We start from the raw sequence: 27,392 nt of genomic DNA on the forward strand, positions 1-27,392 counted from the left end.
AACTCCATTTCAAAAAATAAATAATAATAATAATTTTTAAATAGCATAGTGTCATCATAATGATCAAGTGAAGGTGCAAAAAAACATGGGAGGAAACCTCCCCACCCCTACAAATTGGCAAGTGATGGTGGGGATTAACCAATAAAAAAAAGCCCATAGGAGGAAACAGTTACTGTCAACCTTCTTCCTAACCCATACCACCCCTGAGGTTCCATATTCCTTTGGAATAGTTCCCTAGGTATAAAGGAGCTCCCGGACTCCTTTCTAATGCCACTTACAAAAAAAGTAAGAGGAGGTCACAAAATTCAAAGGGCACTAACTAGAAGTATGGTGTGGTGGCCATGTATTCCTTTTTGTTTTTTGTTTTTTTTTTTGAGATGGAGTCTTGCTCTGTCGCCCAGGCTGGAGTGTAGTGGTGTGATCTCGGCTCATTGCAACCTCCACCGGGGAGGGTTCACACAATTCTCCTGTCTCAGCCTCCCTAGTAGCTGGGATTACAGGCGCACGCTACCACACCTGGCTAATTTTTGTATTTTTAGTAGAGACGGGGTTTGGCCATGTTGGCCAGGCTGGTCTCGAACTCCTGACCTCAGGTGATCCACCTGCCTCGGCCTCCCAAAGTGTTGGGATTACAAGTGTAAGCCACCGCACCCGGGTGGTCATATATTCCTAACCAAAAGTCTAGACACATGATTTGACAAATGGGAGTATATGTAAGGGGCCAATGGGCAGTGTTTAAAGTGTCTTTCTCTTAACAGTCTTGGCTAAATACATGTTATACGTGGCTCTTGCACTGAAAACAGGTGGGTGATTCTCAAGGGGACCTCCACATCACAGCTGAGGAAATACACTTCCCTAGGGACTGAGGAAAGAATGCCCAGTGCTTATACAAATTCCCCTGTTCCAACCTATGCAATAGTAACTAACAAAGTTACAACATACAGGAGACATCTTCAGAATAGACAATGGATTAGAATGAAGTAATTACTTACCAGAGTTTTAAGAATAATCTTAACTGGGAGATAATGTCTGGATGTATCAATCAAAATTCCTCTGTGAGAAAACCTTGGAGAATCAATAATGGTGGATTCATTGATGGTGAACTATGACAAAATACAATTTTGATTTAGTTTTAGAATTTTCTGTTGTCTTGAACTCAATGAAGACTACATCTATTTATACAAGCATTTCATAAAATATTAATTTAGAACAACAAAAATGTATGAAATTTACATTTACCGGCTAATATCTGGGGAAATGAAACCTTCAGGAAGCAATAGCTAAACAGGTTACATTTTTTTCTATTAGTAATTTGTCTAACAATTTTTAGTAACATATAATAATCATACTTACAGTTCCATAAGAATCTTGATAAACTAACTGGCTAAAGGTCTCTAAACCTGAGGAAAGCAAAATTTATTGCATTAATTTATAAATCAACAAATTGAGATGATAAAAGTTATATCATTCAAACAGACTCATAACCAGGTAAGGCAAATATAATTGAATATAGTGTTATACCTCTATCCTCTAAAATATATTGTTATACCTACACCCTCTACCATAATTTCTAAAATCAAAGCCAAATTAAAAAACAAAATCCATTGCACTTCTCTACTCATCTAATAAAAGTGCTTTCCTTCATCGTACCCATACCCTTGTTTCAATATACACAAAAGAAGAATAGTAATTTAATAAAATACCAGTTCCTTAATAAATTTATAGCATCATGAGAAAGAATTTTTATAATCAAATATAGTCACTTTTAGAAGGTACCTAAATGTAACAGGGAAAAATGGCTGGAAAAGCCATGAAACTATAAATAAAGGCCAATTTACAATATACAGCATTTTACTTATAGCTGCAAAGACTACCTTCTGAACATTTTTTACTCCAGTGGATTATCTCCTTAATATACTAGTTGACAGGCTAATTCTTCTAACTGGCCTTGACTTTATTCAGATTCCTCATTCTAGCTGACAGCTATGCAGCCAGGGAATTTTTAACCTAAGAACAGTTCAGTCATCTTTGCTACGCCTTCCTCTCTCCCCAACCTCGTCAAGTACAGGTTCATGCTGGGAAGAATAACTCTGAAAGTTTCTGTTAAGTGATATTACATTCAATAATGATCAGTTTAGAGTACATTACTCTGAAAGTCTGATGGTAAACAGAAAATACGGACTTCTTGGACTAGCAATCTAGTCACCGCATACTCGCAAGAGTGGTTTTTTCTTTTCTTTTTTTTTTTGAGACTGAGTCTTGCTTTGTCACCCAGGACGGAGTGCAGTTGGCGTGATCTCGGCTCATTGTAACCTCCGCCTCCCGGGTTCAAGTACTTCTCCTGCCTCAGCCTCCCAAGTAGCTGGGACTACAAGTGTGCACCACCATGCCAGGCTAATTTTTGTATTTTTAGTAGAGATGGGGTTTCACTGTGTTGACCAGGCTGGTCTCCAACTCCTGACCTCAAGTGATCCACCTGCCTCGGCCTCCCAAAGTACTGGGATTAGAGGCATGAGCCACCGTGCCCAGCCTTGCTACAGTTCTTTGTTTTGGTATGGATCAGAACAAACATCAATAAGCGTCTCTTGGCTGGGCATGGTGGCTCACACCTGTAATCCCAGCACTTTGGGAAGCGGAGGCAGGCGGATCATGAGGTCAGGAGATCGAGACCATCCTGTCTAACACGGTGAAACCCTGTCTCTACTAAAAATACAAAAAATTAGCCAGGCGTGGTGGCAGGTGCCTGTAGTACCAGCTACTCGGAAGGCTGAGGCAGGAGAATGGCATGAACCCGGGAGGCGGAGCTTGCAGTGAGCTGAGATTTCACCACTGCACTCCAGCCTGGGCAACACAACGAGACTCTGTCTCAAAAAAAAAAAAAAAAAAAGCATCTCTTCTCCTTAGCAGACACAGACAAGACAGGCAGATTGGACAAATAAAAGCTTAAAATCACTAATATTATACATAAATAAAATTACATTTGTAGTAAATATCTAGATATTTTCATATTCTATTTTGAATAAAATTATAATCTTCTTATGGTATAAAAATATATAGCATAACAATGATTATTTTAGGTAACACTCTATCTGAGTCAAATTCCAAATCTTTATTTATTTTGTTTTTTGAGATGGAGTCTCGCTCTGTCGCCCAGGCTGGAATGCAGTGGTGCCAGCTCAGCTCATCCCAAGTGGTTGGGATTACAGGCATGTGCCACCATGCCTGGCTAATATTTTTTTTTTGTATTTTTAGTAGAGATGGGGTTTCACCATGTTGGCCAGTCTGGTCTCGAACTCCTGACCTCAAGTGATCCGCCTGCCTCGACCTCCCAAAGTGGTGGGATTACAGGTGTGAGTGACTATGACCAACCCCAAGCCTTTATTTTAATGACTAAATTTGGTTAGTTCATACTTTCTTAAATTCCCTTTCTAAAAACTCTGCTATTTGGAAGTCAGTACAGTATCTTATCTGCCTAGAAAGAAAGGTAAAAGAAACTTTTGTACAGCAAATGTCCTGATGTCAAACTTTGAAGTTCAGACCCTGAAATTCTCAGGAAAAGCTTTTCAAGTTACTCCCTGCCCACTGCCTCTAACCAACTCTATAGCATATTTGCCTTTTGACACTGTTCCTTATACAAACTTAGTTATGTTTCTAAAATCCACAGGAATTTAAAATTAGGGAAGAGAGATGCTTGCTTCTGAAGTCAACAGAAGCGATAGCTGAAACAAAATTCCCTAATCAGGACAGGTTGGGGCCATGTGTAGTGCTATAAACATTACAGTCCCAAGAGCATCATTGAATTACAGCACTGTAGGAATGTAATAACCTTCAAACATTTTTTGGGAGGTAAATGAGTTTTCTCCCATGCTGTATTATTTGTATTTTTTTGAGACAGGGGTCTTGCTCTGTTGCCCAGCCTGGAATGCAGTGGTGTGATCTAGGCTCGCTGCAGCCTCAACGTCCTGGACTCAAGCAATCCTCTCACCTCAGCCTCCACAGTAGCTGGGACTATAGGTCCACGCCACTATGCCTGGCTAATTTGTGTACTTTTTGTAGAGATGGAGTTGCACCATGTTGCCCAGGCTGGTCTCAGACTCCTGAGCTCAGGCAATCATCACCCACCTCAGCCTCTCGAAGTGCTGGGATTACAGGCGTGAGCCACTGTGCTGACCTCTCCCATGCTTTATGTAGTACATGTTCAATGGAAATCATTTTGGAACTACATAACAAAGCATTCTGTAAAGGATCCAAGGCAGCAAAGTTTTGCTGTGCTTGATTTCACAAAGCACCAACTGAAAATTTTCCTTTACTGGAAAGTAACAATGAAACTGCATGAAACTTACCTCGTAATGCTCCCCAAACTCTGTTGGCCTTAAGGACAGCCACTGGTTCTTTCACAAGTAAAGTATCTGTATTGAGGATTTAAAATCACACACATACTTTTGTTAATCCCTCAATGACACACAATAAGTTTCCTAAACATGTCATTGATATTTCTGGACTAATATTTTCTCCCAAGCACATGACCTATTTCTTTGCCTCCTGTACATATCCATTTGGATGTCCTGCAGATTCCTTCGACTCCACATGCCCCAACAGAACTCTTCCCTCCCTCCTCCGCACACTTCAACCTGCTGGTCTTCTGTGTTCCTCATTTCAATGAGTCACATTACCACCATCCAGTCACTTGAGTCACTCAGAACGGGAATTTGGGTGTCATCTCCATGTTTCCTCATTTTCCCAAGAGAGTTAGTCTCTACAACTTCTGCTCAACAGAGTAGGGTCCTAGTTAAGCTCAGAGTTTAGTTCAAACTGCAAACATTCCTCAGTTCCTACTAATCCTTGCTAACGCCCTAGGTGTCAGTCAAATCTATTCCCCTTAAGGCCAGAGAGTATCTACACTCTTTTGCCTTCAGAATTTTCTACTTGCCCTGTACCCACCTTCCCTCAGTATCATCCAAATCTGCCTTAAGACTTACTCTCCAAATCCCTTTAGCTTAGTTCAGCTTTGTCCCACTCAATAAAAATAATTCAGCTTTGTCCCACTCAATTAAAAGTTCACATCATCCAGAATGGGACTCCAGTTAGCTGCTTCTGGTGAGAGGCTAATCTCAATCTTTGAAGCACACTCTAAGGTTGGCCCAATAGTCACTTAGTCTTTTAGAGAGGTCTGGAGTGGAATCAACCACATAGTAAACCCACAGATGGTAAAGAGATTGAAAGCTAAAGGGTATAACAGCTTTGGACTTTGCCACAGCAAAGACACTGACAGGCTGGAGGTTAATGATTTAATACTGTGTCCTCTGGGCTGGTTTATCACCTTCTACCACCACCACCATTCAGATGCTCACAGAATAGTTAGCTGCAGGTAGGCAAAACTGCTCTGTCAGTAGTGTGAGCATCTCAGGTGATAGTCTTCTGACAAGATAGCCTTTTCCATTAGATAACCACACTCCATTAGAAGAGTTAGCCAATGCCAGGCTAAGAACTATATTGCTATTTATGAGCATAGTCTAATTATGTTTCCTCTACATCTATAGCAAATTCTTGTGTTGTTGTTGAGACAGAGTCTCACTGTGCTGCCCAGGCTGGAGTGGAGTGGCACGATCACGGTTCATTGCAGCCTCGACCTCCCAAGTAGCTGGGACTGTAGGCATGTGCCACCACGCCTGGCTAATTTTTCCTTTTTTTTTTTTTGGTAGAGACAGGGTTTTGCCATGTTGCCCAGGCTGGTCTTGAACTCCTGGGCTCAAGCCATCTACAGGCCTCAGCCTCTCAAAGTGTTGGGATTACAGGTGTCAGCTACGGTACCCAGCCTGTATCAAATTCTTAATCAGCTACCTAGAGCTCACTGCTCCATTGGTCGCTGTTTAAAAACATTTTTTTTTGCCACATTCTAGTTTTGAGATCTTCCAGAAATAGCACAGAGTCACCTAAAAAACATTAATATATCAAGTATATATAATATACTTGATACCAATTATTTTCTAATAGCTGACAACTGGCTGATATTAAAAAGGACTGTAATTCAACTCAGTGGAAAATACATACAACAATTAGAAATTTGGTTTTCTAAATATATGGACACATAGCTACAGAATCTCCATTTTTACTTCACAACCAAGTTATTAGTGTTAACAATGATCACTTCCCTGAAGTGTGAAAGGAATTATATCATTGACATTTCAGTTAGCCCATTCTGTATCTTTTTGCACCGTAAATACATTTGTTTTGGAGGGTGAATATACCAATGACATATCTATATATTCTGTTTAAAAGCAATACACTATAGATAAGGCTAAAATCTCCTTTGAGATACTCACCCAACTCCCTCTACCTTCCTCAGAGGAAATACTTATTGGGCATTTTCTTAGGCTTGACATAGATGTACATGGAAGGAGAAAATATAGTATTGCTTTATGCGTGTGTTCCTGCATGTGTGTTGATATATAAACAGGGTCCACCTCTACACATAATTATACAGCTTCCTTTGTTCAACTCAGCAGTTTATCTTGTCAGTTCTCCATGTGTGTTCTCAGTCATACTGCTTCTTTATTCTTAACTGCTGTGATCATACTGTTTAGTATAGATTGACAAGATGTATTTAGCCATTCCTCTATTGATGGACATTGAGTTTTATTGACAATTCTTCACATTACAGGCAAACTGCATCAAACATCCTTGATTTATGTGTCCATTTATCTGCAGTAAAAACTAGTCCACTTTTCAGGGCATGCATATTTTTATTTTTAATAAATAGTGGTGCTTTAACATGTGTCACCTCCTCCAACATGTCCTCCCACTCTGGACATTTGATATCTTGTTATTTCCAGTCATATGTGTTACTTTTATCATCATCATCAACTAGTTTAAAGACTAAAAACTAGTTTCTTCTTCAGCTGAAAATTTCACAATCACCTTGTCTCAAGAAACTTCCCTTTCAGAATAAAGAAGGTTTGTAGAACTGACTGAAAGATAAGCTATGACTCTCTAGTCTCGATACATTTCATTTTGTGGAATTTACAATCTGTTATCTGTATTGCCAATGGACAGCAAAGATTCCTTGGCAACATAATGACCATTTCCATCTCAATTCAGGTTGCAAAACCTGCTTCACATGGTGTCTGAGTACTGAGTATCAATTGAAATGATACCTGATGTTGGTGAATTTTCCTATTTCTCTTCTAAGAACAGCTACAGAATTGAAGAGAAAGAAAGCTTTCTTTCAAAGAGATGTATTATTGAGAAATCTCATCTAAACCAGCAGGATGAAGACATGTACTTAACTGTGAGGCAGTCTGGGGGTAATGGAGTTGCTCTTTTCTCTAAATTTGTGGCATCCTTTTTTTTTTTTTTTTTTTTTTGAGACGGTCTCACTCTCCCCCAGGTTGGAGTGCAGCAGCATGATCCCAGCTCACTGCAACCTCTGCCTCCTGGGTTCAAGTGATTCTCCTGCCTCAGCCTCCTGAGTAGCTGGGATTACAGGTACACAACATACACAACAACATGCTTGGCTAACTTTTTGTATTTTTTAGTAGAGATGCAGTTTCACCATATTGGCCAGGCTGGTCTTGAACTCCTGGCCTCAAGTGATCCACCCACCTCGGCCTCCCAAAGTGCTGGGATTACAGGTGTGAGCTACAGCATCCGGCTTCTGTCTTTACACTCAGTTCCCCTGTCTGCTCTTTCTTGCACAAATCTTATATTACACATGTCCTTATACTGCCCTTCTTTGATTCCTTGGTGCAATTCCACATTATTCTCAGGCAGTATACCCTATAGAAAAGGCACGTCCACTTATTTGTTCTAAAACAATTTGGGAAAAGCCCTAGAGAATAACGTTTTAGGCAACAATGAGGACAAAATCATACAGCTAAATGTTGATTATATTGTCAATCAAATGAAACTGCTGTACCCACCCTCTCCCCCAGCTCTGCATTATCTTTGTGTAAAATTAGATTATAAATAGAGATCATGGATACAGATATTTTCAAAGACAAAAGTTAAGAAATTACCTAGATGTCCAAAAGAGATTAGTCAAGTCAGCTCATCCATAGTGACAGAACATTATTCGGCCATTGAAAATGATATCACAGAAAACTAGTGAAATTCATGTTTAATTTATAATGTATTTTGTAAAAAAGCATGATATAAAAGTACAACAAAAATACAAGAAGCACATGTACAGAATTACTGCCATTTTCATGTCAATGCTTATCATGTTTGTATTTATGTCTATGTAAAATGTTTACATGTTTTACTCTGCAAAAAAATACACCTAAAATGACAGTGATTAATTCTGTCTGCTGGGATTATGAGTGGTTTATTTCTTCTGCACTTACTGTATTCACAAATTTTCCATGAAGACTATATACTACTTTTATAATCAGACTTTAAAGGTTATTTTTAAAATAAGAATCATAAACTCACTGGTTGAGAACTCACAGTGGTTCCTAGCATGGAGCCAGTTTTTGGCACTTAAGTCCGTCAGCGAGCACCTGGGATTTAATACACTCACACTGCATAGGTACTTACAAGACTCATCTGAAGATATGCTGGGGAAAGCATCACACTCTGACTGAAGGGTGATTGAGACAAAAAGTTGCTGAAGCTGGGTTCTAGCCTGGAATTCAGCAGGTTCATGATGCCACTTGTAGAAACCAAAAATATAGCCATGATATCTGTTTGAGAAATAAATGTAAACACATTTTAAAAGGATTTTAGCCAAATTTTTAAAACAGATGTGCTAGTAACACTGTAGTTAACTCCTCAAATCCATGCTGCCCATTGTAAGTCCAACTAGAGATTCTCACCCCAGGCTGTACATTAGAATCACTTGGGAAGTTTTTTGAAAATCCCAATGTCCATGCCTTCAGACTCAGAATCTATAAGAATGGGATTCAGGCATGGGAATTTTAAACGCTTCCCCACACTCTGAAGTGACATATGAAGCCCCTGTTAAGAACCAATAATGAAACCATCATGGTAATCCATCACTCTTGGGAATGAAAAACCAATTCTGACCAGTGATAGGATGTGGGGGTTAGGGGGAGTTCTTCTGAGCAAATCACAAGAAAACTTTCTCTGTAAGTGAGAGCTGGACTAGTTGCCACTACACTAAAGTGGACAGAGCAGAGATGGAAAGAATATGGATCCCTGGTAACACTGTTGAGCCACTCAGTCTACTTGCCCTAAATTCATCCCTACTTTTCGACATCCTCATGTGTGACATAAGTTTTCTTATTGTTTGAACCAGATCGAGTCAGGGTTCCTGTTACCTTCCTACAAAAGTATCCTAGCTTATATATAAAGCCCCAAAAGAAGGTCCAGAATTCTCACCAGAGCCTTTAAAATTTACTTTTCGTTGGCCAGGCGCAGTGGCTCATACCTGTAATCCCAGCACTTTGGGAGGCCGAGGCGGGAGGATCATGAGGTCAGGAGTTCAAGACCAGCCCGGCCAACATAGTGAAACGAAAAATACACAGTCTCTACTAAAAATACAAACAATCAGCTGGGTATGGTGGCGGGTGCCTGTAATCCCAGCTACTCGGGAGGCTGAGGCAGGAGAATCGCTTGAACCCGGGAGGCGAAGGTTGCAGCAGTGAGCCAAGATCGCACCACTGCACTCCAGCCTGGGTGACAGAACGAGACTCCATCTCAAAAAAAAAAAAAAAAAAAAAAAGTTCCTTTTATTGGTATCCAGAAATCACAGAATATTAAATAAAAATGTAAAGGCATTAAATAAAAAATATCAGATAGGCTTCAGAGCAATTGTTTTTGGTATCCAAAAATCAGAATATTAAATAAAAATGTAAAGGCACTAAATAAAAAATATCAGTAGGCTTCAGGGCAATTGTTTAAATAATATTTTACAGATTTTGGTAAGCCAGAAGGTTATATATGCTACTTATGTGTAAGGATGTCTTATGCTTTTTCGCAGAAGAGGTCAGAAAATTCTGACATGTTTGGAAGTGTATGAAGTGTATGGAAGTTAACCAATGAGCGAATGCAATGGATGTAGGTGTTGAGGGCCCTCCTCATAGGAAAACCTTGACAGATTAAAAAGGAAATTAAGACCACCGAAATACATACTTACAAAAGGTTAAGATGGTAAATTTTATGTTATGTGTACTTTTTCCATAATTAAAATTTTTTAAAAAAAGAAATTAAAGCTGCTGGCAGCTTTGAGATCAGAGTTGGAAGCTGGCTTAGAACCTTGACCCTAGGTAGTAAAATTCTAACAGAAAACTCAAAGGGCTGTGAGGCAGTATGTCAAAGGTATGTGGGTTAATTTAGCCTTCCAGGAAATGAAAGAGTGAAGCTATTTGTTTATTTTTAAAAATGAGCATGTGATGAATGCTGTTCTAGAAGCTAAAGAAGCAGCTATGCATCTAACAGCCAAACTTTCTGCCTGCAAAAAGCATTCTGTTTCAAAGCAGGGTTTGTGATACAACCTGGGTTCTGCAGAGACAGGGGCTATGTGATTCTGAACAATCCGGGGCCTAGGCCATGTCGCACTTTCTGAACACTCCCATATTTCCAAATCTTTCCAACTCCACTGTGCTTTTACTCTGAGATAGCTGCTGCCCCTCCTGAGTTCCTAGAATGCTCACATGCATGCCTTCAAGTCTTAGCCATAAGGGCCAACACATTTTATGACCTGCTTCCTGATAATGCCAGGCATAATTAATGGCTGCTTCACTCAGCGGCCATGAATTAGGCACTATTCAACTAATCACCCGCACCTGCCCTGAAATACCAAGCCTTGCCTTCAAACCATCTCAGCTGATTTAAGTCCTGGTTATCTACCTGTTGTTAACTTACATCACCCATGCTTTCTTGTCACAGTCAGTTCAGCGTATTACCAAGTCCTTGTTTTACCTAGCAGTATGACACAGAAGGAAAATCCAATTCTACAAGCTGAACTCCAAGGCAAATATAATAAGGGTGTTTGTTTTTAAAAGATTTCCAACCCTAGTCATGATCTTCTGAGACAACCTGCATGTACTTTCCATGTAATCTTTCTGAATATCCCAATGCAACCAAACACTTTGGTTCTACAACTTAACCCCACTCCGGCCTTAGCAGATTGGATACCAAAGGCTCATTAGTGTGTGTGTCTAAAATAGAGACCGATAATACCCATTTAGTTGTACAAAACAGAAGGAAACCGTGAGCCTTCTGATTGTAGAGAATGAACCATTTCTGCCATCAGCATCCTGGGCCTCAGCAGCTTGAGCCTAGGCACCTGTCCTATCTGGGGTCAGAACACATTACTCAGTTAGTTTTGCATTCCCTCCCCACCTGTTCAGTGTCCTGCAAGCACACTTAAGCTCTATAGTATCCACTGGGTACAGCAATAGGCTTGGGGAATGCCGGGAGGCAGTACGGTCAGCACCAAATTACAGTTCTGCAGGGCACGATATGCCTTCAGGACAGTCCCACCTACACAGGTCTCATACTGAGGGGACAGTGTGTGGCTTCTTCAAACATCTCCTCAGGGGAACCTGCCTTGTCTATGGTATAATTGGCTGACTCCCATGACAAAACTCACCCTGTCTGCAGCCAAAGGGTGAGAGAGACAGAGGCGCTACCTAGGGGTCTGTAAAAGAGGAAGCAAGGAGAGCAGGCACATGATTGGTGTTGAGAAACAAAGTTTGATACTGCCTAACCACTGACCGCAGAAATGTAGTTAGAGGCAAATATGTCACATTTTATATGGAAGAGATTTTAGGAGAGAGGGGAGTTTTAGGCAGTGCTCGGAACTGAGGACTTCTGCCATTTGAGTTGTTACCAGGAGATGTGAGGAGAGGTAAGGGGGCGAAACTGGCCTATAAATGACAGTCAGCTTAGGGGAATTCCTTGTCCCTCAAGAGAGCTTGTCTAAGCCCTTCGGGTAACTTATCCCTTTGAACGTCCTTCAAATAAGGAGCTGTCACTTTCCTCCCCAGCTCCAGAGCTGTCCGGTGTCCCCTCCATCCATGTCATTTGCCCAACAAGGCCTCAGAGCAACCTCCCTCTTCCACTTAGTATCCGGCTCTCAAACCAGGGCTCCTGAGCACCCAAGGTGTCCCTTAAGAAGCAGGAGGAGGGTAGGGGCAAGGGCGTGGGTTCAGTCCATTTGGCGCTGGGCAGATCGCCTGCCCGCTCCGGGGCGGTTTCCTCGTCTGCGCAGTGGGGTGGTGAGGGTCTGCACAGCGCCCCGGGGTGGTCCGCCTCTCCCCTCCCCCAGGACACCTCCCGGCCGGGCCGGGAGCGCTCACCGCCGAAACGCTTCCTCCAGCAGGGTGCAGGAGGGGCCCGCCGTGGAGTTGGGGCTGTGGCTGATGTAGAAGTTCTCCGGCGCGAGATGCAGCAGGTTCGGGGTCATCTTCACCGAGAGCGGCAGGGGCCACAGCGCCGGCCCCGGCTTGGCCGAAACGCCCGGGGCCCGAGCCGCCTCCGCCACCTGAGTCAGCAGCGCAAATATCGCCGCCAGCAGTGTCGCCAACAGCAGCGCCAGCAGCATGGGCGGCCGGGGCAGCCCCAGCCCGCACAGCTCCATGGCCGCTCGGCTGCTTTCCGCCCGGTCTGCCGAGCCGGAGCCTCGGGACCCGACTTCCCGCCCGGCCAGGATCGGAGGAAGCGCGGCCGCGGGTGAGTCACCGAGTCAGATGACTGCGCGCCCCGCCCCCGACTCCGCCTCCAGGCCCAGGCGCGCCCTCGCCTAGCCCGCCCTGCCCAGGCCACCTCGAGAATTAGCTCAGGGGTGCCCTCGGGTAGGAGCAGAGCCCAGACAGCAACCTCAAACACGGGATGGCTAAAGTAGGAAAAATTCTCGGTGCTGGCCGTACGTGGTGGCTCACGCCTGTAGCCCCAGCACTTTGGGAGGCCGAGGCGGGCGGATCACCTGAGGTCAGGAATTCAAGATCAGCCTGGCCAACATGGTGAAACCCCGACTCTACAAAAACACAAAAATTAGCCCAGCATGATGGCGGGTGCCTGTAGTCCCAGCTACTCAGGAGGCTGAGGCAGGAGAATCTCTTGAACCCGGGAGGCGGAGGTTGCAGTGAGTCGAGATCGCGCCACTGCACTCCATCCAGCCTGGGTGACAGAGCAAGACTCCGTCTCAAAAAAAAAAAAAGAAAAGAAAAAGAAAAGGGCCCAGTGCACAGGCTCGGGGCTCGGGTCGCCGCTCACGCTGGCAACGCGGGCGCTCTCCTTTGGGTCCCTGGCTTCGGTGAAGCTGGAGAAGCCAAGCTTGGGGAGCACCTTTCTCCTCTCAGCCCAACCACCAGATAACCGAGATGAGAGCTGAGTTTATTTGCTCCTAAGTCTAGGCTTTTCTGTAACGGCACTTCAGCTGTGGTCAATAAAGCCTTCCCATCAAAACTCCCTGGGGCAGAGCATGCCCAAGAAATCCTGAGAGAGAACGTCTTGGCTCATCTGTGTCGGTCCCCATATAAAGGATCCCAACTGACAAGTTATATTTCATAACCCATCCCTAAGGAAGAGCCAGTGAAGTCACATGACCAACACGGACTGGAGATGCCAAAGGGAGAAGAGGTGTTCTCTTACCAGAAGGAAAAAACGCTAGACAGACCAAAACCACAGATCTGCTATATAAGTATTCTGAAAATGAGAGTGGAAGAGCTTTAAGGAAAGACTTCAAAGAAATGTAATGATTAGGCCGGGTGTGGCGGCTCACGCCTGAAATCCCAGCATTTTGGGAGGCGAAGGAGGGCGGATCACAAGTTCAGGAGTTCGAGACCAGCCTGGCCACCAAAGTGAAACCCCATTTCTATTAAAAATACAAAAATCAGTCGGGCGTGGTGGCGGGCGCCTGTAATCCCAGCTACTCAGGAGTCTGAGGCAGGAGAATCGCTTGAAACCGGAAGGTGGAAGTTTCAGTGAGCCGAAATCACACCACTGCACTCCAGTCTGGGCAACAAGAACAGGACTCCATCTCAAAAAAATAAAAAAAAAAGAAAAGAAATGTAATGATTATTGGGCCTCCGAAAATGAGACCCCAAAGTGTGGCACTTTGGCATGTTGAATACTTGGAACTGAAGAAAAGAGGGTCAGAAGATCTTTCTTACCTTCTCCTGCCTTTCTTTCTCCTGCTCCCCTTTCTTCCCCAAAGCAAGCCATAGAAACTAGAATTCCTCTTTTTCAAAATGGGTCAGAGAAACTAGAGCCACTGTTGGGCACGGTGGCTCACGCCTGTAATCCCAGCACTTTGGGAGGCCAAGGCAGGTGGATCACTTAAGGCCAGGAGTTCGAGACCAGCCTGGCCAACATGGTGAAACCTCATCTCTACTAAAAATACAAAAATTAGCTGGATGTGGTGGCACACGCCCGTAATCCCAGCTACTTGGGTGGCTGAGGCACAAGAATCACTTGAACCTGGGAGGCAGAGGTTGCAGTGAGCCGAGATCGCACCACTGCATTCCAGCCTGGGCCACAGAACAAGACTCTGTCTCAGAAAGAAAAAGTGAAAAGAAAAAAGAAACTAGAGGCCCTTTGCCCCCAAAGCCAGTCATAAAATCTAGAAATATTACTCTAATCTTGCCGTGCCTTTCTGTAGGAGCCAGCCATGTCTGATAGTGGCTCTCAAGACTTTTGTTCCAGAGTGGCCCTGCACCGTATCCTGGAGGAAGGAATACCACAGAGAGGCCAAGAAGAATTTGAACAGACACGTCTTGCCAGGTTTATCCTCTCTATTACCATTAGGTTGGTCATATCCTTTTTGCCCAATCGCATTTCTGCCTGGCTGTCTGCTCTGCATCAAACCTAAACATCAAAATAGGCAGCTTTTCCTGGGTCTTTGAGCCTTCATTCTGAAGGCTCCCATGTCATGTAAAACTGATTAAATAAATCTGTTATGCTTTCCTTGTGTTAATCTGCTCTTTTGTTATACGAGTGTCAGCCATGACTCATGATGGATGAGGAAAGGTATCACATCTTTCCACCCCTACATGGTGCATGTTTAAAATTCTTCCATAAAAGAAAACTTCCGTGGCACACTATTCTCCCCTCTTCTCATAATTAAGACAAATATAATTTGCAGTATCCATCTTCACTGCCACTTTTTACTGTCAATGGAAGCACGGCATAATGTTACCAAGATTCAATCTTCAATTTCTGTTGTTGCAATTACTATATACTTAATTACAACTTCACATTGCATACTAGCTATCTGTTGCTGTGTCACAAGTTACTCCAAGATTTAGGAGCTTAAAACAACAACAGATAAATAATAAGATAAATATCTCACAGTTCTTGTGGTTCAGGAATTTAGGAGTCTTAGCTGGGTGATTCTGGATTAGATTATCTCATGAAGTTACAGTTGGCTGAAGGTTTTTTTCTTTAGGCTTGGCTGGTGCCAGAGGATCTACTTCTTTTATTTTGTTTGTTTGTTTGAGACGGAGTCTCGCTCTGTCGCCCAGGCTGGAGTGCAGTGGCGCCATCTCTGCTCACTGCAAGTTCCGCCTCCCGGATTCACGCCATTCTCCTGCCTCAGCCTCTGGAGTAGCTGGGACTACAGGCGCCCGCCACCACGCCCGGCTAATTTGTTGTATTTTTAGTAGAGACGGGGTTTCATCGTGTTAGCCAGGGTGGTCTCGATCTCCTGACCTCGTGATCCGCCCTTCTCGGCCTCCCAAACTGCTCGATTACAGGCGTGAGCCACCGCACCCGGCCCCGGAGGATCTACTTCTAAGTTAACTTACATGGCTGTTGGCAACAGATCTCAGTTTCTTGCTGGCTACTGGCTGAAAGCCTGAGTTACTTGCCATACCCACAATATAGCAGCTGGCTTCTCCCAACCAAATGATCTGAGAAAGACAGCAAGAGGAAGCCACAATGCCTTTATATAGCGTAATCTTGTAAGTGACATGCATCACTGCTACCACATTATATTCCTTAGAAGTAAGTCACTGAAGAGTTTAAGAGCGGATCCCAGATGCAAGGAAATTGAAGGCTAGAAGACTAGGAAGAGATAAATTATCGGTGGGAATGACTGTGGGCATTTAGGAATTAGGGTGATGGAGGGTGGTTTCAGGAAGATGTGGAGTTATATTCCCCAAGCCCTGAGATCTTGTGAAAGCATTGGATCTCTTTTTTATTGCACCCCATTATTAACTCTGACTCATTATTTAAGAGGGTGCTATAACACGGGAGCAATATTAACATACTCGTGGTTGGGTTATATTTTATTTTTTAGAAATGGGGTCTCACTATGTTACTCAGGGTGGACTTGGGCTTGGGCTGAAGCAATCATGTCTCAGCCTCCCGAATAGTTAGGACTACAGGCCTATACCACTACACCCAGCTTGGATTATATTTTAAATCCGGGTTTCTCAACCTCAGCACTAGTGACATTTTTGGCTAGACAGTTTGTTGTTCTGGGGAGCTCTCCTGTGCATTATGTGATGTTTAGTAGCATCTAGGCTCTACTCACTAGTCATCAGTAGCACCACCCCCAACCCCTGAGTCTCAGTGGTAAAAAACATAAATGTCTCCAGATATTGCCAAACATCACCTTGCTGCACACCATTAGTCTAAGCAATCATCACTACAACTTATTCACCAACAACAAGGTGCCAGACATATTAATCATCCTCTTATTTTATCCCCAAACAACTTAAGAGGTAGGTTTTATTGTCCCCATTTTCGAAGACTATGTTGAGGCTCCAGGGCCCGGAAGAACTAAATGATTTGCTCAGGATACCACAGCTAATTAAAGCTAACACATGGAATTGAAACAACGTGGAGCTGAAACAAAGTTTCCCCAGACGACTGAAATAGGAAAAAGTGGACCACTGTGGATTTACGGCAACTGTGTTACCACTGAATTCATCTGTATGGTATCTGGTTTCCCTGAGGACCTTCCTAAACACCATTGCTTAAAATGCATCGCTGGATTTTTACTTTCTATAGGGTAAAATCAAACCTTTAATTAAAGACCATCAACCTACTAGTCTAATCAGAATCTGAATCAAGTTTCTCCACCTGGGTGCACTGTGTGCTAAATATCCCCAAAACGGAATCCTAACGTGTACCTGCTGTTATTTTTCCCTTGCTTTTATTTTTCCCACATTCAAGGGGAGGGGAATTAGCTTCCACCTTTTGAAGGGAGGAGTATACTTTCTGACCACAAGTTATTTCTATTTCTTCCATGCAAAACACATTCCCTTTCTCCCAAGAAGCCCAAAAGTCTCATCCCTTTAGAAAAGCAGCTTGAAATCCAGAATGTTAGCATATAAATTACATCCAAGTGTGGATGAGATTCCTTGGATGCAGTTCCTTAAAGTTCTTCAAGTACAGTTCCTCTCAGTGTGAAGACCTGAGAACTAAAGGCAAGTTATCTGCCTCCCACTCCTCCCCGACACAAAAATACAGTGGTGGACAGGCATAAAATAACCACCGTAAACATTCCTGTTCAAAAAGGGAAAAATGAGAGGCAACGACGACTCTGTAGCAATTCCAAAATCCAGCCAGGCAAATGTTGAAGTTCCATTGATCTGGATTCAAAGACTGAAAATAATTCTCTATGGCTCTTGATGTCACCTGGTGGGCAGTTCTGATTTGCGAGGCATCCTTCCTTTTTCATGAAAGATAGGATCCCTTTCAGTTCATGCTGGCAGTGTTTCTGCTGTGAAAGACTATGTTGGTTCCCTGTGAATCTTACTGAAGTTCATGCCATTAGACAAAAGCCACATCCACACATCTCTTCAAGATACGCTCTATTGTTTGAGAGGATTTGTCAGTCATACTGTTAAAATATTTAGAGAACCTTTTGTCTAATTGAAAGGTACTCTAAGACACCACAATAGATCTTTCTGAGGTCTTAAGGGATTTTATAATTACAACTTGGCTTTCCCATTTAGACCATGTTTTCCTGGGGTTGCCTGGACTTGATTTCTGCCTGAAAGCCATACTTTTTTTTTTTTTTGAGACGGAGTCTCGCGCTGTCGCCAGGCTGGAGTGCAGTAGTGCAATCTCGGCTCACTGCAACCTCCGCCTCCCGGGTTCAAGTGATTCTTCTGCCTCAGCCTCCCAGATAGCTAGGATTACAGGTGTGGGCCACCACTCCCAGCTAATTTTTGTACTTTTAGTAGAGAGAGAGCTTTACCATGTTGGCCAGGTCTCAAACCCCTGACCCCAAGTGATCCACCACCTCGGCCTCCCAAAGTGCTGGAATTATAGGCATGAGCCACTGCGCCTGGCCAACAGTCCTCTCTTTAGCTTATCTTGCACCGCTCACATGCTAGAAGTCACCCTGAACACTAACTGGCAATATCCTTAGTTAGATAACAAATTCGCTTAGGTAGACACATCTACTTTCCACATTGCTGCTGGCTACTGTGTTGCTAATCTTTCTGCCATGGCATAATAAGGATCTATTTCTTCCAGTTTCCAATAATATTGTCCTCACTCTTTTAAAGTGAGTCTCTTCAAGCCTATAGCTCTACTAAAAGTCTTTTCAGGGTACCTCATGCTTTCACTAACCCTATCTTCAATGTCATTCCAGTTTCTGTCCACTGCCTGATTCCAAAATCACTCCCATATTTTAGGTGTTTGTTATGGCTGCATCCTACTTCCAAGTATCAGTTTATATATCCCAAGGATTATTTATCTGTTGCTGTGTAGCAAATTACCAAGGCTTAAGATATGTACAATTCAATGTTAGCAGATAGTGCCAAATTTTCCTCCAAAAATGATAACGGTGTATGAGTATCCATTTCTCTACAACCTCATTCCACGTTATTAATCTTTTCCAATTTTGTAAGTTGTTTTAATTTGCACTTCTTTGATTACTTGTGAAATTGAATAAAATAACCATTTTATAACTTCTACTAAGAACCTTTTTATGCCCTTTGCGTTGTTTTCTTTTCTCTAGTGATTTGTATGGGTAATTTTTAAATTGAGTATCAATCTGTGCTGTATATTACAAATATTTTCTCCCTTTCTGTTAATTTTCTTTTACCTTTATTTATGTGGTATGTTGTCTTACGGTAGCTTTTAACTTTTTTTAGATCAAATTTGTCAATCTTCCTTTTACGGTTTTGGGATTTGTCCTGGTTAGGATTCATGATCATTCAACGATGATAAAAATTCCCTTTTTTTCCCCAAGGCTTTTATAGTTTTGTTTTTGAATTGTATGCTTTACTCCAGCTGATGTTTATTTTTGTACATAGTTAAGGTAAGGCTCTAACTTTTTTTTTCCCAAATGGCTAGCCAATCATGAAAATGTCATATATTGAATAGGCTATTCCTCACTGATTTAAAACATGTTGTATAGTTTCTTCTAAATTTTCATGAAGCTGTATAGTTCTGATGAGGCTCTTTATTCTGTTCTGTTGGTCTGCATATTTCTTTCTGGGCCACTTGCTATGCAGTCAATATTGCATGATATTTATTTATTTATTTATGAGATGGAGTTTCACTCTTGTTGCCCAGGCTAGAGTGCAATGGCGTGATCTCAGCTCACTGCAACCTCCGCCTTCCGGGTTCAAGTGATTCTCCTGCCTCAGCCTCCCAAGCAGCTGGGATTACAGGTGTCCGCCATCATGCCCAGCTAATTTTTTGTATTTTTAGTAGAGAAGGGTTGGCCAGGCTGGTCTCGAACTCCTGACCTCAGGTGATCCACCCACCTTGGCCTCCCAAAGTGCTGGGATCACAGGCGTGAGCCACTGCTCCTGGCTGCACTATTTAAATCATTATAATTTTGAGTTATGCTTTGATATATTGAAGAGCATGCACACACATTGTTTTATTTCTAAAATTTCTTCCTATTTTAAATAATTTTTCCTTCCATATACAGAGTGATATAATGGACTGTGGAAACTCAGAAAGGGGAGGGTGAGAAAGGAGCTAAAAAAAACTACACATTAGGTACATTGCGCACTACTCAGGTGACCAGTGCACTAAAATCTCAGAATTCACTGCTATATAATTAATCCTTTTAACAAAAAACCACTTGTACCCCAAAAGCTACTGGAATAAAACATAAAAAATAATTTAAAAAAGACTTAATTTGAGGTAGTTTCTTTGGAAAATAATTCCAAAAAGAAGCAGTGACAGTGGGGAGAACGAGACAGGAAAGGAAGAAGATTAAATAAAGACCTGTTATGAAGGTGCACTGTTGAATTGCTGGTGTTGGCAAAGAGAGCTGAACTTGGCGGGGACCTCTGAGAGTAGTACCAAAAAAAAAAAAAAGAAGAAGAAATGCAAACAGTTTAATAGAATGCAATACAGCTGTCCTGCCCCAATAGAATCTGAGAGTAAAATTGATATTTACCATATCTCTCCTTTACCACCAGAGAAAATGAAAATATCTCAGAGCAGTCTGACCTATGTGAAATCTGCAGGCCCAGAGAGGCAAGAGTTTGGAACTTAGTCATGCAAATGTGTAACTGGCCTCCCTTTATGCTTGGGGGCAATTGTTTAAAGTTACTTTTTTTTTTTCTAGCTGCTTCATTCATTATCTTCATGTTTCTGGAATTTGCGATGCAAAGAACAACATATGCCAGGCGCGGTGGCTCACGTAATCCCAGCACTTTGGGAGGCTGAGGTGGGCGGATCACGAGGTCAGGAGATGGAGACCATCCTGCCCAAATTGGTGAAACCCTGTCTCTACTAAAAATACAAAAATTAACCGGGTGTGGTGGCGGGCACCTGTAATCCCAGTTACTCGGGAGGCTGAGGCAGGAGAATGGCATGAACCCAGGAGGTGGAGCTTGCAGTGAGCCGAGATCCCTCCACTGCACGCAAGCCTGGGCGACAGAGTGAGACTCCATCTCAAACAAAACAAAACAAAACAAAACAAACAAAAAACCAGAGAACAATGTATAGCCAATCAATAGCTTATGTTATTTTAAGGTAAATTCTGGATAAACAACTAGTAACTGCCCCTTCTTCCACCTTCCCACACTGCTCCCCTTTTTTTTGAGAGAATCTCATCTGTCATGAAGGCTGGAGTGCAGTGGTGCAATCTCGGCTCACTGCAACCTCTGCCTCCCAGGTTCAGGCACTACCCCTGCCTCAGCCTCCCGAGTAGTTGGAATCACAGGCGTGTGCCACCATGCCCAGCTAATTTTTGTATTTTTACTACAGTCAGGGTTTCACAATGTTGGCCAGGCTGGTCTTGAACTCCTGGCTGAAGTGATCTGCCCACCTTGGCTCCCAAAGTGCTGGGATTACAGGAGTGAGCCACTGCACCCAGCCCCTTCTTGCCCTTTAAAAATTTGCATGTGGGCATGGTGGCTCATGCCTAAAGTCCCACCAGCACTTTGGACTGGGACTTCAGTCCAGAGGCTGAGGTGGGAAGATCAATTGCTTGAGGCCAGGAGTTTGAGACCAGCCTGGGCAACATAGTGAGACACTGTCTTTACAAAAAATAAAGTGCACTTGTAACTGTTGGTAATCAGAGTGTATATTCAGGGCAATTTGAATCTACGCTCCTGGGTTGCACTCCTCAAGCTTGGCCCAAATAAACTCCTCTACTTGTATTAATAATAATAATAAAAATAATAATTTTTCCTTACATATGAAATTAAAGACTTGATTGACAAGGTCCAAAACAAAAAACAAAAACTGCTATTGGTAGGAATTGCATTCACATTATAGATCAATTCAGAGAAAACTGACATCTTTGCCATATTGGGGCTTTCCACTTAGAAATACTTTCTGTTAATTTATAAAGTTATTTTATGCTTGTCACCAAAGTCTTATACTCTACATAGGTCTTTCACATTTCGTGTTAGGTGTGCTTCATTCTTTTTGTTGCTGCTATTAATAAGATTCCCTCCCCACTCAATTTCCTCTGAGAGATTATACAAGAATGAAGTAGAACTTTAGGTGGTGGCCTGGAGAGATCTTTCCACTTGCTGCTTATACCACCACCCCCCGACCCCAATCAGCTGTGGAAACACAGCTAACAAAGTCATCTTTGTAAAATGTAAAGTCAGTCATATCACTTCCTTGCTTAAAACATTTCAGTGGCTTGTTCCCCATTGTCCTTAGAATAAATGAGCACTTTCTGCCTCAGCTTTCTCGTCCATAAAAAAAGGATAGGCCTTTAATATGGCCTGCACAGTGTGGCAGAATCTGACATCTGCCCACCTCTCTGACCACATCACTTGCACCCTCAATTGTGTGCTCCAGGGGCAGTGACCTTCATTTACTTAAATCCACTGAGCTTTCTCCTCCCTCACAGGATGGCCTCACATAATAGCAAAATGAGGAGGAGAAAGAGAACTAGTGGAGCCTCTTGTTGCTCTGTGCTGAGCACTTTTTTATATATCAACTGACAAAGACCCTCTCTTGACCAAACTTTAGTGAGGCTCTGAGACCTGACTAAGCCTCTTCTGGACTAGACTTCCACTTTGGCCCCCATTCTCCCCGGGCCTCCATAGCCCAGTTCTAGCAAGAATCCAGATAATTAGTAAGAATCCCCCACCCTTGATATTTAATTGCTCTCGATACCTGATTAAATTTCTCATCCCTGTCCTTGATGTCTGATCACCCTGGCCTGCCTTCAGCAAGAGTCCTCTTATCTTTGATGGTTCCTTTTAATATATTTCCATCTACTGACCCCCTCGCACTGCTGGTTGCTTATAAATCTCCAGCTGTCTTTGCAATATTCAGAGTTCAGCCTGATCTGACTCCCATGTTGCAATAGTCTTGACACCTATTGGAATAGTCCTGAATAAAAGCTTCCTTATCATTTTAACAAGTGTCTAAATAATTTTTTCTTTAACACAACTTATTTAGATAATATCCTCACAATATCTGTGGATCAGCCAGCTATGGGAAATGAGGAAAAGAGGAATTTAGGAAATTTATCAGATTTCTAGCTCAGACTTATGGGTAGATAATCTATCAGTCATTCAATGCTTAGTTACAGAGAACTGAGAAAACAAATAGAATTTAGAAGCTTTTGGAACCTCCAAAAATGCCTTAAGCCTTGACAGAGATGTGACTGTGATCTGCATCACATATGCTTACAACTTCTTTTCTCAGATTATAGATTAGCTTGCTTTCTTATTTTTCTCATTCTGTATAATGACTAGAGATAAATAAATGGCATCTGAGATAAAAACCTCCTTTCTTCTTCTTCTTCTTTTTTTTTTTTTCTGAGACGGAGTCTTGCTCTGTCACCCAGGCTGGAGTGCAGTGGTGCGATCTCGGCTCACTGCAACCTCCGCCTCCCAGGTTCACACCATTCTCCTGCCTCAGCCTCCTGAGCAGCTGGGACTACAGGCGCCCGCCACCACACCTGGCTAATTTTTTTGTATTTTTAGTAGAGACAAGGTTTCACCGTGTTAGCCAGGATGGTCTCGATCTCCTGACCTCGTGATCTGCCCGCCTTGGCCTCCCAGAGTGCTGGGATTACAGGCGGGAGCCACCACGCCTGGTTGAAAACCTCCTTTCTTCTTAATTGATGACCTTGGACTCTTGTTATAGATTTAACTTCCCCTTTGTTCTAGTTTGTTTAGACCAAATGACAACCAACCAATGATTATTACACTCTCTGTTAAAAAATGTCAAATGTACCCTTCTCAAAAAGAAACATGGCCTATAGCCAATTAAATTGCTATAAGAATGTGCCAGACTTATATGAATAATAATGTTGTAATCCTGCTAAAAATTCCTCTGTTCCCACCTATAAAAATGAAATATTTACTTCCCTACTTCTGAATGCCAACTCCATTCCTTTGGAGTTGGTGTTTCTGGGTGGTTCATCCTCACACTTTGAATGTAACTAAATTCTGACCCTTTTGATTATTTTAGATTGACAGAACAGAATCCACTCCAGCTAGCTTTAGGAGGAATTAACTAACTACAGAGTATCAAGTGGCTCACAGAATCCTTGTGAGAGCTGAAAAACTTGGCTCTTGGCTGAAATTCCTGGATCAACTGCTCTTGTCATGACCAGGAAGCTGCATGCTGGGTGGAGAAGCCTCTGCTATAGGTGCTAACTCTAGAATTACACCATTTCAGCTCAAGTCTACACAGCAAAGGGATACCTCATGCCCTGTCTCAGTCTCCACCTAACTCACTTCTGAATTCAAGGCTCATGCAACCACATCTAATGAGCAGAAACTAAAGAACATGGAACCTGAGCAGCAAGGGTTCTGGGAAGTGTAGTTGCCAGCCTCTGTTCTATAGGAGGACACACTGGGAGGAGGGGAGATGGATGGATGCCTAGTGAGCCACTTCAGCATCCCCATGGACAGTGTTACAATTTGTTGAGGTGGGTAGACAGCCTAGGACCTGGGCAGACAAGCAAGCAAAGCTGCCTAACTCCTGAAGAAGTGGGAACATTCTGTGGCAGGGACGGAGCTCCTGAAATTAGAGGATCACATTTTTCTACACTCATGACATATCCATAAGCAACCTGAAATATTTGTGAATTCTGTCACTGCAATTATGAAAACTGAGGTTGAGTGCCATTTGGCAAGGAGGAGCTAAACTGGCCTGTCCAGAAGGGCAAGAAGAGGGCTTGGAGTTAAATCTGCTCTGGCAACTGGCAAGCATTTCTCCCTGCTTTGCTAAAATTAGCCACAAAAACAACTTTCTCTTCCTTATCTATTAAACAGTGCCATCTGGTAGGAATCCACACTCTATCTTGTTCCCTAATTCTCTACCTTTTCTATTAATGACTACTATTTATATAATTTGGGTATTCATTTGATCTTTTAATGCAGATCAAGTACCAAGATGCTAAGAAAAAAAAAAATCTGAATCCATCTGGAAACATTTTGGTGACCAAAGGCTGCTCTGATGCCACAAGAAACGAACCTTCTAAGGTTTCTAAATCCAAAGTCTCCAGACTGGGGGCGAAGTTCATGTTGGCAACTGCATGTCTCCTACCCCTCTTAAAAATATTCCTTCTTACCCTTCCTTCCACCCTCCACAATTTGTCTTGTATATGAGATGATGGAGGAAGCTGAACCGGGAGGGGACTGGGAAATGTAATAGACAAGGGACTTAATTTGACGTGGGGATATGAACAAGGAGGTGTGACAGGACATCTCTCAGGGAAGCAGAAATGGCACTAGCTACCCAGTGCAGGATTTGCTAAGAGGGCATTGCTATCGGTTGGCATGTCAGCCTGCCCTCTTCTCCCTTTTAAAGAAGTCTAGAGAGATGCGGGGAGTTTGTCTTCGTGAAAGAGCATGTTCTTGGGGGCTAGGGATTGGAATTTGGTTCTGCTCTCTGTCAGAGGCATTAAGTGTGGTCTATAGCTTCAGAGGCTGTGGACCTGACTCTGGGGCATGGAATGAGGGCTCACTTCTCACCAGGACTTACAGGCAGGCAGCTGGCACTGGTGGAAGTGCTCTGGGCAACATTGGCACGAAGAGCTGTGTGGTGTGCAAAGGACCAGAAAGCTCAGCTGGAAGCCTCCAGAAGCAAGTGGAAAAATAACTGCTTCTTTTTTTGTCGAACATATGCTGGTTAGCTGAGGGGACAGTGGGCTTCCCTGGAGGGCTGCCCTATCGGAGCAAGGAGTACATTCCCTGAAGGGCTTGCAGTGTGTACCACAGGCAGGGAGATGGATGAGGGGCATGTGGTAACCACTTTGACAGTTCACAATGTCATGACGCTAGAGAGGGGTCAGGGTAGGCGATATTGCCTGAGAACAAGCATCACATATATTGGGATAGCAGAAGCCTGGATCAGACTGCAAGCTTTGCAGGAACAAACCACACAGACCTCATCAGCCCAAATTTCAGTGTGAGGCACAGAAGCAGGAATAACCAACAGCAAAGGAGTGGCCGCCGCCTATTCTCACCAAGGCGCCAGTCTCCACGTGAGGAGAATACTTTCCTAGCATTCACCAAGGAGTCCTCCCATTGCAGACAGACAGAATAGGACACGCAGGGAGCATCTCAGGTATCATGGGACCTGGGATTTTTAACCTCACTATGCATCAGGCTCATTTTGAGAGCTTTGAAAAAAATATCAGTGCTTGAGTTCTGGCCCAGATCTATTAAAAAAGAATCAGCATGTATAAGATAAAATTTATTTTTACAGTTTTGAGTGTGATTGACATACAATAAATTGCATATATTTAAAGTATACAATTTGGTAAGTTTTAGATACATGGCAGTGGAACCATCACCACAATCAGATATTGGACATACCCATCACCCCCATTGTTCCTTCAGGCCCTTTTGCAATCTCTCCCTCTCACCCTTCTCTCCCCTCCCTGCCCCCAGCCCTACCTTCCATCCAGACAAGTATTGATCTGCTTTCTGTCACTACAAGTTAGTTTGCATTTTCTAGAATTGTATACAAATGTATCATATGGCTTTTTTAGTTTTTTGGTTTTTTTCGTCTGGCTTCTTTTACTCAGCGTAATCATTTTGAGATTCATCCAGGTTGTAGTGCATATCCATAGTTTATTCCTATTATTGCTGAGTAGTACTCAGTGTGTGGAATTTGTTTATCCATTTACTAGTTGATGGACGTTTGGGTTGTTTCCAGTACTCCAGGGTTCAGTGGACGTAAGGTCTAATGAATATATGATTAATGAGGAGATGATTATTATTTTTATGGGTCTTGGAACACTTTGTTGCTAGCACTCTTGTGGCATTGTTGTCCCTTACCGTAATTGTTTCTTTACCCTCAGTCTTTCTGTGTACCACCCTATCCCTTGAGGACAACGATAATATTGATATAGGACTTTTCTCAGTCACTTTGCTGACTGGAGACTTCCTGTCAGGAGACTTCCTGCCCAGCCTTGCTGGGACCTGGGATTGCTGCAGAGATGCTCTGTCCACTTGGCCTCCCGGGCTGCATCTGGCCTGCACTCCAGTGCAGATCCTGCGGCCACCATGACTATGTGCTTGGCCCCTGGTGGGAGGCGGTGTGTGAGCGAGCAAGTGCAGGGTCCAGCCGACTGTTCCAAGCAGCACAGGAGCAGACTCTGTGTGGGTCTTGTGGCTGGACCGGGCGTGTTGCAAGCCACTCCCATAGTGGACTCCAGCATCTAAACAAGAGGAATGCAGTGGCACCCAGGCAGGTGCATCCGTGACCCCAAAGTCCCAGAGGGGGTGTTACAGAGTGCTAATTAGCTCTTTTAGTCTTGCCATCCACAGCCCGACTGACAGCATGTTAACAGTTCTGTTAGCATCTTCCCCTACCCTGGCTGGCAGCTCTGGGGGCTGGCTTGGCCCTGCTGCTGCTTCCTGTTGCATGAGGCAGCTGCCCTTCTCTGGCGGAGGTCAGAGGGCCACAGTAGTACAGCCTTCTGTGTATTCGCATTTGGTGGGTCTTGAGTTCTTGTTCTGCCTCTGAGAAGAATGAAATTGGGCTGACAATTGAAGGGCAAGGAGGGTGGAGAATAATTTTATTGAGCAATAAAACAGCTCTCAGCGGAGAGGGGACGTGAGGGTGGT

The 27,392-nt window shown here is 43.2% G+C and overlaps 1 protein-coding gene across 2 annotated transcripts in view; it reads right to left on the reverse strand.

Annotated features, from left to right (window-relative positions):
* Positions 1-12,677, reverse strand: part of HEXB (hexosaminidase subunit beta) — a 29,899-nt gene extending 17,222 nt beyond the window's left edge. Inside the window, exons 1-5 of one of the 2 annotated variants that reach the window (XM_063623159.1) lie at positions 12,264-12,633; positions 8,536-8,681; positions 4,344-4,409; positions 1,354-1,400; positions 993-1,103 (exon numbers count right to left, since the gene is read on the reverse strand). In XM_063623159.1, the coding sequence (XP_063479229.1) occupies positions 993-1,103; positions 1,354-1,400; positions 4,344-4,409; positions 8,536-8,681; positions 12,264-12,544 (651 nt within the window). In that variant the 5' untranslated portion in view covers positions 12,545-12,633. Of the gene's footprint in view, positions 1-992; positions 1,104-1,353; positions 1,401-4,343; positions 4,410-8,535; positions 8,682-12,263 lie in introns of both variants that reach the window. The other variant, XM_055253918.2, reaches the window with a different exon arrangement.
* Between the last annotated feature and the right edge of the window lie 14,715 nt (positions 12,678-27,392).

The sequence above is a fragment of the Symphalangus syndactylus genome, chromosome 18, assembly GCF_028878055.3.
Source record: "Symphalangus syndactylus isolate Jambi chromosome 18, NHGRI_mSymSyn1-v2.1_pri, whole genome shotgun sequence".
NCBI classification, from domain to species: Eukaryota; Metazoa; Chordata; class Mammalia; order Primates; family Hylobatidae; genus Symphalangus; species Symphalangus syndactylus.